General features: G+C 34.8%; 1 protein-coding gene across 2 annotated transcripts in view; it reads left to right on the forward strand.

Moving 5' to 3' along the window:
• Positions 1–13909, forward strand: part of LOC125054445 (laccase-1) — a 63201-nt gene extending 49292 nt beyond the window's left edge. Inside the window, exons 2-9 of one of the 2 annotated variants that reach the window (XM_047656343.1) lie at positions 4426–4870; positions 5820–6104; positions 6670–7145; positions 7283–7467; positions 10477–10672; positions 11469–11681; positions 12777–13007; positions 13551–13909. In XM_047656343.1, coding sequence (XP_047512299.1) covers positions 4426–4870; positions 5820–6104; positions 6670–7145; positions 7283–7467; positions 10477–10672; positions 11469–11681; positions 12777–13007; positions 13551–13714 — 2195 coding nt within the window. In that variant the 3' untranslated portion in view covers positions 13715–13909. Of the gene's footprint in view, positions 1–4425; positions 4871–5819; positions 6105–6669; positions 7146–7282; positions 7468–8265; positions 8462–8538; positions 8752–8827; positions 10121–10476; positions 10673–11468; positions 11682–12776; positions 13008–13550 lie in introns of those variants that run through there. The other variant, XM_047656342.1, reaches the window with a different exon arrangement.
• The last annotated feature ends 331 nt before the right edge of the window (positions 13910–14240 follow it).

Below are 14240 nucleotides of genomic sequence, written 5' to 3' on the forward strand. Positions count from 1 at the left end.
ACCGCCTTCTCCGCTCAGAGCGTGTGCCAGTTTATTTACATGGGAGAAAAGTAGTTTTGAACTTCTTGCGCGCATTTCATTGAATTTAATTTTTTTTCTCACATTTGTTGCCTGGAAGATCGCTCGAAAGCTATAAGGCCCCCAGTTGCCCTCATTTTAATTGATGTATTTTAATTGTTCTGTATACTTACAACGAAGTGTTATTAAATGAATATACTACATTGAAATTGGATGTTTAGGATTTTCCTTATAAAGTTATTGGCCCACTTGTTTGTTCAGTATAATTCATATTCAGGGAAAATCGCAATCAATGAAGTGTAACGAACGAACATAATATGATTACGTTGTGCTTTGTAGTGGAAAATTGTTTACATAGTTTCGGACACAGATCAAAATCAGATTAATAAAGTAGTTATTCATTTATAAACTTATGGAATACTTTTGATATAATGCTTATGTTAAACTGAAAAAAAAGCGTAACTTTTAAAAGAATCAAAAACGTTGCATGTAAGACTCAAAATTTCTACAGGAATAGGTAAAATGACACAGCTAATAAATAATTCAGTGGCACTACAACCTTTTTAGGTCTGAGCCTCAGATTTCTGTATCTGTTTCATGATCATTTGTCAATCTAATAAGCAAGGAGGATCAGCCTCCTGTGCCTGACACACGCCGTCGACTTTTTGGGTTTAAGGCAAGTCGTGTTCTTACGATGTTTTCCTTTACCGTTCGAGCGAATGTTAAATGCGCACATAGAAAGAAAGTCCATCGGTCTCCAAGAGTCGCACGCTGAAGCCACTAGGCCAACACTGCTCACATATACACATAAATGGCATATACTGTAATTAAAAAAATAGAAAAACGTCTTTCGATTTAGTGCCAGGCCTAAGATAGGATCTTGATGGTGGTTGAATAATTCATGAGGTACTTTAATCGCGTTGGCCACGCCCATCCCACCGAATTATGATACTTTTGTTATTTAGTTATGTGTTTTTGTTTATGTGTTTATGTTCAGTGACACACAAAGAGCCTGTTTTACCGTAACCGAATTGCACTCATTTTTATTACACTAATAAATTAACATTGTTGCATTTTCTGGTAATTGTTTTATGGTTGTGAACAATGAACATCCTGTTCTGCCTTACCAAATTGGGGCATGATTCTGAAAAAAATCTAATAGACAGTATCCATATATGAAAAGATAGTTATAGTTCAGCAAAACTGACGATGAGAATATCATAGAATCTGCCTCGTTAACATATTATGTCAAATATCAATACTTTTTATAGGAAAAAACTCACTAAACCATGATTCACTTAATAGTGCAGCAAGTGTTTTCGTTAACAAATCCAATAATAAAATCGGAAAAAGATTTGTAAAGAAAAAACAGTATATTCATTATTTGCATCTATGCATTTCAGAAATCAAGCAAGATCCAAATATTACAATAGTATTTTCAATAAATGATATTTTCAGTATATGTGTGTACCTAAGTCGATCTGAATAAAAGGTTATAGTATTATTATATGCATAGTCCAATTTTAAAGATACTAAATAGTAATTCATCATAACCATTAGACAATGTAACATCATAAGATACACCCATCCATTAATATTACATCACAGCCGCCCACCGCGATAAATCGCAATTAACGTCATTTATCATCGGCAATAAGGGCTAAAATTGTATAATGATAAAGCACGTGGGATTGAAAACGATAGGTATCTTTGTATTTATTACTGAAGCGAATTGCAAACAACGTAATTGAAAGCCGATGAACAGATATGCCCTGAAGCCTTTTATGATTTATATTTATGTAATAATTATATATTATTTCAATACATATTAAGACTATAGTATAATATAGTAATTATCAGTCAAGAGCATTAGTTTTGGAAAGTGTTTTCCTTCTGAATATTGTATTGTAATTGTATTGGGACACAATAAATTGTAAACCAGACGGGACTTACAGTTGGCCTACTATATACTGAATGTCTTGCGGGGGGGTAGTGTGTTCCAAGAATTCCGTTTCTTTGTACCTGTACCTTCTTTGTACCTGGGATATGTGCGACGGCTAAGGCCAAGGTTGTTTGCGATACCAAGGGCCAGAACCAATCTGTTGCACAGATCCCCGGTATCAAAGACGTTGCGCCTACTAAATGCTGTCTCCACACTATCGACATAATATATGTTCGCAGAGTGAATTCACAGTACTTTAGTTAGTATTGTTTACTTTAGAAAATTTTTTTTGCTAGACATCGTTTGGCGTCTATTAGGATAATGTATGTATTTTCGTAATAAATAACACTTTGACATATAGTCATATATATAGATATATAACTGTCCCATGAGGAGACAAATTTAAGTTAAAATATAAATAGCCAGTAATTTCAGCGTTAATCAGTCTTAAATTCCTGAAAATTCAAAAAAGACAAAGAATAAGGACTTAACAGAGTATATTTTATTGCAATTCGTAATTTATAAACGGATAGATAGCCGAGTAGAGATGCAAAAAATACGGAACAGGTCCGGCTGGAGGTTCTTGGTCGACCAAGCCAAGGCCCAATGAGCTGTTACGCCTTGATGATGAAATAGACACAAATTATTTTTCACAAGGTTTATTAAAAAACAATTAGGTTTAAAATCGAGAGAATATTTACGAGTAAAATGCATCGCTTAACCTTAAACTAAACAGGCAATAAAATTGTATAAATTATTCATTATAAACTAAACAAGTTAACATTAGGGCGCAATAAAATTGTAATATTTGTGCAATATTACGACCGATTTAACATAAATACCCAATTAGAACAAGAACAAACTTTTAGCGAAGTAAACTGATACTATCGGATTGATTTTATACAAGGAATTATTTATTATCAAACAAAAGCAATCTATTAAATAATACTCGTAATATTGACAATTTATTACGAATGGCTTGGTAGCAAGTAATACGGTACACAGAAATAAATGTTAAAATTGTTATGAATTACTTGAGTTTTAAAATAAATTGACAATTGCTGTGTAAATTTTTAGTTAGTGTGGCAGTACTCCGATCTGCTGAGGAAAAAACATTAAGACTCGGAATAAAAACACAAAAACTGGTCGTTATGCTGTCATTTTAAACCATTTGAAGTAGTGTTAGTGCACGTTAGTCATAAGTGCACAATAGTGTTAAGTGTTAAAATAGAATCCAGACCTGAGTTTCTTATTAGTAAATTACGTAAGACTTAAATTACTTATTAGTCTTAAGTTAGTCCAGATCGTAATGTTCCATGATGGCTTAGTGAAGATACAATGTAATAATTAAATGCGTTACATACTTATATATTTAAAAAAACAGTTGTATATCTGGGTCTTATAGGTCACTTCATCAACATTAGTAAAATTGGATTAAAAGCCCCGAAGCTACTTAAAATATATTGTATATGTGAATGAAATGTCGATGCAAAATTCACTTTGAAATATCTAGCAAAATATAGTATCTCAATTTACAGTAGTTAATTAATCAATGATTTAAAATCAAATTAAACCATAAGTTTAATGACTAAGGGCTAAATATGAAAGGTGTTTTAAAATTGTAATGCCTTGAAATTGAATATCAATATTTCAAATGATTTATCAGATACTAGTTTATAACTAGACTTTAATTATCTTTTTAAAAGTTAAATTATTTAGTATTTTAATTTATTTTTTAGATTATGGTTCTATATCCGATTTTTAAAGTGTTTTTCAAAACTTCTAGTTCTACGTAACCCACGATTATAAATCCAATTTGTGACAAAATTTTATATTTCAAACGTTATTCTAACAAGGAAGTAAAAGTTAGTTGGTTCAGGGCCGCGGCCCCAAGTTAGCGCTAACCTATTAACAAAAACTATTCATAGTCAACAGAACGAAATACGATTGTATCATTCAATTACACAAATAAAATAGGCCGAAGTTTCACAACTAGGAAGTAAAAGTCCTTGCATTTAAGGATAGATACGAAATGTCCAGCCTAACTTACGGTATTTCAAAATCCCTGTGACAACACAGTCACTGCTCGAACCAATATAACGAACAATTTGCATAAATGCACCTGTACTGAATCGCCGTGGGCTTATCGCAAACATATCGGTGGACACGATTTTAAATCACAAGATATTGAACAATGGCGAAATACAGAATTATAAATTGCGAACATAGAATGGTCTATACATATCTCATAACGAACTAGAAGCATAGATAATCTTAATAGAGAGTATTAAGATCGTATCTAAACCAATAAGTAGTATAAAAAATGAATCACGATATAAATTAATAAATACCCGAACACTTCCTCGTGCCAATACAATGAATAGTTTTTAATAAAGGCATTGACTGCGGAACTCACGTTTAGGGAGAAACGGAATTTAATGTTTCTTTCTGTTTTTTTGTTACAGAAGCTATCAGCACAGCGGAAGACCAATCTACATCCGCATCGTGGTGGCAAGCGGGTACAGCGACACCGTTCCGGGATACCTTAAATAATGGATTCGCATCAACACATGGGCTTGTACAGACACACCCGTCTGGCAATGATCCCTTTTCAACGTTCGGAACGGTTGACAGCACAGCTGGGCCCTCGTCTAATCCCTTTGCCCAAACTAGTGGCAGCGGTCCACTTAGTGGTACCTTCAGGAGTAACCCTCTCCCACCCCTGACGAGAAACGGTAATGGCAAGCTGGGCTTGAAACATTTGGATTTCACGAGCAGTGCCACAGCTGAACTTAGACGAAACTCGGCCCTATCAGCTCCTGATGAATGTGCCAGAGCATGCAGAGAAAACGAGCCACCGAGAATTTGCTACTATCATTTTACACTCGAGTTTTACACGGTTCTTGGAGCGTGAGTACTTGTTAATTGATATGCTAACTGTATTCAGTATCCGGTTTCGCTTTAATTCGCGGGCGTTAACTAGATAATAAGAATTCTATTGTTTTTAACAACTCACATTTACTGTTATTTATGAATTTCCTGTTATTTTTTTTATTATTGCATCCTTTGATAACGTATAATGCAGTATGTATTTAATTTTGTTCTACATTTTATACTTCTATAAATTTAATTCAAGCAATTTCAACTGAGTTTGAATATAAGTGTTAAAAGTGTATGTAATTGAAGGAAAAATTTTGTTTCATTTGACTGGTCATGAAACTGCCTACTTTCAGCACCATTTATACGGTCCAAGGGATCTAAATACAACTACCGTATAACATAATTGATAGGCGTCGACTACAACATCTGTATGTTATGTAAATAATGAGATTTTATTGTATTAAATACATTTTATAATATGAGCAACTGTTACGTTAAATTAATCAATTAAATTAAAACTTTACTAATTTTTATTAGGTAATTCTTTAGCTTGTCCTAATTATTTTCTTGTTTATATTTGTTTCGTGTGTGATTTTTATTGGTTATGCATTCTTGTCAATAGGGTCACCTGTTTCGGTGTTCCTTTCTAAATATGATTGTAATTGTAAATATGATGATCAGTGTTGGCCTTTAGCGTGCGACTCTCATCCCTGAGGTCGTAGGTTCGATCCGGCTGTGCACCAATGGACTTTCTATGTGCGCATTTAATACTTGCTCGTTCGGTGAAGGAAAACATCGCGAGGAAACCGACATGTCTTAGACCCAAAAAGTCGACGGCGTGAGTCAGGCACAGGAGGCTGATAACCTACTTATCTATTAAATTTAAAAACGATCAAGAAACAGATTCAGAAATCTGATACCTAGACCTAACGCCACTGATTTAAAAAAAAAGTAGAAAAAATATTCTTTCTTTTTTCAGAGCTTGTCAAGTATGCACTCCAAATGCAACAAACGTTGTGTGGTCGCATTGTCAATGTGTGTTGGCTGACGGAGTTGAGAGAGGTATTCTATCGACAAACAGAATGTTGCCTGGACCCTCGATCCAAGTGTGTGAAAACGATAAAGTAGTCGTTGATGTCGAAAATCATATGGAAGGCATGGAAGTGACAATTCACTGGCACGGAATCTGGCAACGTGGCTCTCAGTACTACGATGGTGTTCCTTTCGTTACTCAATGTCCCATACAACAAGGAAACACTTTCAGGTAAGTGAATCAACCCAACACATGTTCCTTGGTTGTATAAATTCGAATAAAGTCCAAGAGAATATAATATGTGTAATAACATATATATAGGCTCGCTTATCTGCTACTTTTAATGCTCCAGTGAATAGGCTTTCTTGCTCTTACAACCTATTTACTAACATGAATGGAAAATTATGATACATATTGTATGTTATGTATATTTTACAATAATCTTCTCACTTACCTTAATTTTGTGAATCATACTCCTAATGAGGTTTAGGTTTCTATTTAGTTATATTCTGTTTGCTGGGGTTTAATTTTTTACTTGCTGGTTTGAAATATGATCTAATATAATTGAGGTGTAGTCGATGTGTGTAAAATTTGTGAAGTCATATTTTCTTGTGTATTTTTATTAAACATACAAATTGTTTTAGGACTTAAAATAATAACGAATAAATAAACAGTGTTTCAAGATATATTTAGAAAATAAAAAAAACTAATGTGCTATAGTTTCAAATACATATTTTAGTTCCTTTTTACCTAGTTTTCTTTTAATCTATCTTATTATCTTCACATCTTATTTTAGATACCAATGGCAAGGAAATGCCGGTACTCACTTCTGGCATGCACACACTGGTCTTCAAAAATTGGACGGTCTTTATGGAAGCATCGTTGTCCGTCAACCGCCATCAAAGGACCCTAACAGTCATTTGTACGATTACGATTTAACCACACACGTGATGCTTCTCAGCGACTGGCTCCACGAAGACGCCGCTGAAAGATATCCAGGTCGTTTAGCTGTAAACACTGGTCAGGATCCCGAAAACGTGTTGATTAACGGTAAAGGACAGTTCAGAGACCCCAACACTGGCTTCATGACCAATACACCACTGGAAGTATTCACGATTACACCTGGAAGAAGATACAGGTTTAGAATGATTAATGCGTTCGCTTCAGTCTGTCCAGCGCAGGTCACTTTCGAAGGCCATAATCTTACAGTAATTGCAACCGACGGCGAGCCGGTGCAACCCGTCCAAGTTAATACCATTATCTCGTTCTCCGGTGAGTTAGATAACCGCATTTCCTTGTAACAATTATGTCAAAAAGCTCAATTAAATTATCAAACTGCAAATTACTAAGCCTTCAAGTAAGGTCGTTAATATGAGAATATTAAATTGAATATAAACTCGATATTTCAGGTGAACGATACGACTTTGTCATCGAAGCTAACAATATCCCTGGCGCGTACTGGATACAAGTACGTGGACTTGGAGAATGTGGTATTAAAAGAGCACAACAACTGGGAATCCTTAGGTACGCTAGGGGTCCATACCAGCCATCGACTCCTTCACCAACGTACGACATAGGAATACCACAGGGAGTGGTAAGTGTTATTTTATTGTATATAGTACAAAAGTCCATGTACAAAAGCCAATTTATTGTAAATTATCAATATTTTTCACGGGATATATATACCATATTTAGATACACGATGAGGGCATACCGCAGCATTCTTTGGTATTAAAGTTAAGCAAATTTTTTGTGTAATTTACTTAAGTGATTGATTCATAGTAGAGTGAGTGATTCATAGTAGAGTGAGTGATTCATAGTAGAGTGAGTGATTCATAGTAGAGTGAGTGATTCATAGTATCTAAGATCCATGGGAATGTTGAACACTTTATTTACTAATTGGCGGATATTGCAAATAAAATTCTCGTCAATACGCGACAACGATTTAACTAAGTAGATGTTGTTGCACATAATTGCTTAAATTTAATATCAGAGCTACCAAAGCTGTTACAACTTTAAAAACGCCGACAAACTTCCTTTAATTTAATAGAAAATTTGTAATATATTAAATACTGTATAAAATATAAATCATAGTTAGTTGTTATAGTATTATCCAGATATAATATCCCACTCCATATACTGATAACATTTAGCAGGAAGGTTTCGCTTATCATCCATTTAAAAAGCACAATATACATATGTTATTAAAGCGGCACCTTTCTTCAATTTGTCAAGTTCAAACCCCAGTAGTTAGAAATTCGCTTACAAGTATTGATTGCAATGAAAACAGAAATTATAAATACAGAGAAAGTGGATACTTATTAATTTGTAGCGTAGTTTAATGCACGTAATATTAGTAATTGCACGTAGCTTATCCTAACTAACTATTCAGGTAATGAATCCCTTGGATGCGAGGTGTAACGAACCCAGGAATGATGCCATATGTGTAAGCCAACTGAAAAACGCCAGACACATTGACCCAGCCATTTTACAAGATAGACCCGACGTTAAGATATTCTTGCCATTCCGTTTCTTCGTGTACCGACCGGAAATGCTTTTCCAACCGAATACATACAACAGATACTTAGGTAAGATGGTATTACAATTGTTACGTCTTTATATAATTTCAATTGAATACCTGTATAACGTGTGACAACTTTCACAGTGGCACCTCAGGGAGATCATGTGATTAGTTTAATAGATGAAATCTCGTATATGTCCCCACCTGCCCCTCTCATCAGCCAGTACGACGACATTAATCCCGACCAATTTTGTAACGGCGATAACAGACCCGCCGATTGTGGACAAAACTGCATGTGCACACACAAAATCGATATCCCTCTGAACGCGGTAGTTGAAATTGTTCTTGTAGATGAAGGTATGTTGCAACTAAATTACACGGCGTTAAATTACATTTCAATGCAAATTTTTCTAATTATACTTTTCACTTTCAGTACAAATCGTGAACTTATCTCATCCGTTCCACTTGCACGGATATGCATACAATGTTGTCGGTATCGGACGGTCGCCGGACCAGAACGTAAAGAAAATTAACTTGAAACATGCTCTCGATCTAGACAGAAGAGGTTTGTTAGAACGTCATTTGAAACAGGGCGATTTGCCACCAGCGAAGGATACCATCGCCGTTCCCAACAACGGATACGTCATCTTGAGATTTAGAGCTACAAACCCTGGCTTCTGGCTGCTTCATTGTCACTTCTTATTCCACATAGTAATAGGTATGAACGTGGTACTTCAAGTTGGAACGCAAGCTGATCTGCCGCCAGTGCCTCCCAATTTCCCGACGTGCGGAGACCACCTTCCTCCGATCACGGCCAACTTATTCGGTTCCTAGAACATACTATGTTTACAAACGTGCAAAATTGGTAAACCAGTTGAGTTTTATGTTAACTAAGTGTAATTTTATGTTTGTCTAGTGTGATGTGTTCGGTGGAATCGAAGTGCTCGACTCTACCGTGTGTTTATATTGTATTCGAATGATCAGCTGTAGTTCTTGATAGTATGTGATTATTTAAAAGGTGATTCTCTTTCTGTGTGTATTTCTATCATTATTCTGAATGATATCTACGTGTCGTCAAAATTATTTGAGGCTCATTTAATTGTAATGAACATAACAATTTTGTTCTTGACTTGCCATGTAACGTGTTTTTTTTCAACGTATTGTAAATTTAAAACTAACCACAACATTGTCGTGCATTTGTGAGTCCCTCCATTTTGCTCTAATATTTATCCGAATGCGTCAAAGTACAACTTAGGGTATTAAATTAAACATTCAAATGGTTGGGCACTCTACACGTCGGTGTGAATAAAATTAGTAGATATTTTTAACCTAACTAACAAGCATGGAAACACGTCCTGTAGTGTATTGTAAATATAATCTCCAATTGTAAATACACAATTAACTCGGTTGTATCCATGTACACGTCAACGAAATATGAAGACTGCGTACAATTGCAATCACAACCAGATTTGGAGAGCGATTTTTACTTGTGTTTTTTAAAAACTCTTATACAAGAGTCTTCATAGAAACCTTCGTTACCAATAAAGTTACCATTAAGTAAGGATTACGTGTCGTACGGCATATGTTTAATTCGGCTAAAAACTTTAAGATATCACACATTCAGAGCAATTTAATATAGTGCAACGATTACAAATAAATATATTTATAACATTTTATTTTAAGAAATTTGTAAATTTTGTACCATTTAATAAAATGTAAAATAAAATCATTTGTGTTACTCAACATTCGCAAAACTCTTGCTATTAAACTGTGATTTTAGTGGAAAATATATTTCTTAAAATAAATTATGTAGTCAATTTCCACGCAGTTTCAACGTATAACGTCTTAATGCGAAAAAAACAGGAAATTTTCCAATTATATAACCACTGTAAAAAATCCTTGTAATTATTAGTATGGTTTGGTTCATCCAGGAAATAGTGTAGTTCAATTTAGTTAGTTAATCACAATTTAGTTAGAAATTTTAGAACCCTTGGTGGAGTGGAGTTGGATCATAGCAAGGTTGTATATTGAATGAAATTATGATTAAAAATGAATTCAAATTAATTAAATATTATTTCATAGGTATTAAATCCACTGGATGCAATTTGCGATGTTAAACGCAACGACGCGGTATGTGTCAGCAATTTAAAATCGGCAAAGGCAATTTCCAAAGACATCTTGCAGGAACGACCAGATGTAAAAATATTCCTGCCATTTAGATTCCATTTCTATAAGCCGAAAGAACTTTTTAAGGAGAACACATACAGGAACTACTTAGGTAAGCTTTCTTTATGAAGTAGCATAGATCCGGCAAACGTCGTTTTGCCATATATATCATTTATAATAAAAAATAGGGGTTGATCGGGGAGGGTTGAAAATTAAGGGTTGTATGTATTTTTGTATGCGGTATCATAAAAAAATGAAAACATTTTTTCTTGTCTAACACAAAAAATAAAATTTATTGGTGAACCACTCTTAACATTTAGGGGGATGAAATTTAGATGTTGTCCGATTCGCAGACCTAACCGATATGCACACAAAATTCACGAAAATTTCGGAGTTTAATTACAAACACCGTGACAAGAGAATTTTATATATTAGATTGAAGTTTAATACATCATACATACTATATCTACGGTATATGTTACAACCTATGTTTTCTAAACCGAATATATCCAGCTCCGGAGAAGTACTGCTTAATCCGTTATAATCGTGAAGAATTTGAAGGAGAGTTGCCTGAACTCCTTTGTTGGTTCTGGAAACTTCTGCTGACTGTATCATGTATCATGCATCTAGTGTTGGCCTAGTGGCTACAGCGTGTGACTCTCATCCCTGAGTTCGTAGGTTCCAACCCCAGCTATGTACGAAGGTAAAGGAATTGTGAGGAAACCGGCATGACTTGGAAAAAGTCATATGTCAGGCACAGAAGGCTGATCACCTACTCACCCATTAGCAAAAAAAATCCCGAAGCAGATACACAAATAGTTGTAGGCACTAACGTTGTAGCACCACTGGTATTTGTTTTAAAACTCAGTCTATATAAATTTAAATTTAAATTTATACATATTTTCCAGTTGCTCCGGGCGGTGACCACGTTCTAAGTTTAGTGGATGAAATATCGTACCGGGCAGCTCCTGCGCCGCCGCTTTCACAGATGCACGAACTGTCTCCAGAGCTATTCTGCAATGGTGACAATAGACCAGAGAACTGTGCAGTGGACTGCAGGTGTACTCATATGATTGATGTACCTCTCAACTCTATTGTGGAAATAGTGTTGGTGGATGAAGGTATGTTTTTATTCTTGCGCCTTCTTTGCTAGAAATTTAAAGAATATACTAGTGGACCCGACAGACGTTGTCCTGCATGATTATTCAAGCAATTAGTAAAGCAAAGTATGAAAGTACCGACTGCAGCGCCATCTGGCGGGCTGATTTGTGAATCTAAACCATTCCCAGATCCCCTTGAAAACACACCAAAAATTTCATCAAAATCGGTCCAGTCGTTTGAGAGAAGTTCAGTGACATACACACTCACAGAAGAATTATATATATAAAGATATGTCGTTCTACTTTGTAATTAAGGAACTCTAAGGAAGAAAGGACTCAATATATATTATATATATTTATTTCAATTAATAAATAATAATATCATTCGCGTGAAGCTGAAACTCTCATAAATCGGTTCAAACAAAGAATCTACATAATTTTTATTTAACTATACTTTTAAGATTATAATTAGTCACTCTCTAGATTAATTTTGTAGCTTTTGTAACTAGCGTATCCTTTGTTAACAATTAAATACAGTAAAAAATTCATTGATGTCTGCCGTGAAAAGCCTTTTTTAATTACTATAAGAGGACAGAGACTCTCATTCTTGAGGTCGTAGGTTTGATCCCCGGCTGTGCACCAATGGACTTTCTGTCTAAGTGCGCATTTAACATTCGCTCGAACGGTGACGGAAATCATCGTAGGAAACCTTAGATCCAAGGTCGACGGCGTTTGCCAAGCACAGGAGGAGGATTCCCTACTTGCCTATTAGATTGACAAATGATCATGAAATAGATACAGAAATCTGAGGACCCGAACCTAAAAGGGTTGTAGCGCCACTGGTTTTTTAATATTAGCAGATACTCATTTCGAAACGACTCTTGTACTAATGATATATCGGAGAATCAGGACGTATCAACCTATAATATATCTTTAAATTATATTTTAATAATCCCTTAAGTAAAAATAATATTGCATTATATACAACCTCTTTGAACCTTATCTATCTTTATTCACTTGATATAACTCCTCTCTGATTACATTTGAGTACACCAATTTGCCTATATATAAAATATGATTTTATTTTATCATTAACAATAAGCCGTACGGTTACAGTTCAATCGCCGAATCTATCTCATCCGTTCCATCTCCACGGGACGTCTTACTCTGTCATTGGTATGGGAAGGTCACCAGACAAGAATATCAAGAAAATCAACCTCAAGCATGCGTTGGATCTTGACAGGAAGGGACTATTGCACAGGCAGTATGATCTACCGCCTTTGAAAGACACTCTGGCTGTACCAAACAACGGATATGTCGTTTTACGATTGAAGGCGGATAACCCTGGTAATTAATTGTATCCGTATTTCCGAACCAATTCCACTTAGCATCCTTCAAGAAAAGAGCGTACCAATTCTTAAATCCGGTCCGTTTGCCGAGTCACTTAACTGTAACAACACTTTAAATTTAATTTTAAATGTTGGGTAAATTTGTCGAATCACGGCTCTAAAAAAACATCTCCAAATTTTTACACTGTTCTTTACGACTTGTATGTTACTTGTATAAAAAGGTGGAGCATAGCTTTGAACCCCTTAAAAGAATTTAAAAAAAAGATTATATAGAAAATGTTTCGGCTGAAAAATGCTATTTTTTTGGAAAAATAAACGCTTGAAAATTTGTTAAAGCAATTTCTATCCAGTTCAGATAGTTTTAATTGCCTCCGTAACTCACTTCCTTGGTTAATGAAAATGTCTCGAGTATTTGGTTCCACTTCCATCAAAACAAGTGAATTGATTAAAGTCCTGTAACTTTTGTTACGTTATTTTCCCACATGATTTATTTTAATTTCTATTTATTAAACAGTACTGTAATTGCTCTTTATGTTTTCAGGATATTGGCTGTTCCACTGTCACTTTATATATCACATAGTCATAGGAATGAACCTAATATTACACATCGGGACGCAGTCGGATCTCCCGCCAGTACCACCAAACTTTCCTAGATGCGGCCATCATTTACCGACTATAACACCACCAAACTATCCTATACACTAACGTTTAGCGGAATATAGAAGAAATCCAATTACACTTGCTAATACACGCAACCACGTAATACCTTAAATTACTTAACAAAAGCTGGCCAATATTTACGTGATTATATGCAGAGGTGCTTTTAGTTACTAACCTTATGAGTGTATTTGCGCGGAATTTATTTAAAGGCGCAGTACCTACCTTGCCAATGTATAACTAAAGAAGAGAAAAATATAGACGCTCTAAGTTTCATCCGAAGTAATCATTTTTGTTGAATTAGTATTTATTAGATCCTTTTTTTTTTAATGGTCAAACGTCGCTTTAAAATTTCATTGCTAAGAGAAGAAAAAAGTTTACTTCCGAAAATTCTATCACCAAGAAGTTTTCATTATTATTTTATTGTTATTAATATGGGGCTGCGATCACACCATTACTAGGATCCCAATTTATTAAATATAAAACGGTGCCTGATGTTATTATCATAATTTTGTAATTACGTAAAATATTGCCAGTTGACAGTTTTGTTTGGTGTAATTCTGTTTTTGAAGAT

The sequence above is a fragment of the Pieris napi genome, chromosome 12, assembly GCF_905475465.1.
Source record: "Pieris napi chromosome 12, ilPieNapi1.2, whole genome shotgun sequence".
Lineage (NCBI taxonomy): Eukaryota > Metazoa > Arthropoda > Insecta > Lepidoptera > Pieridae > Pieris > Pieris napi.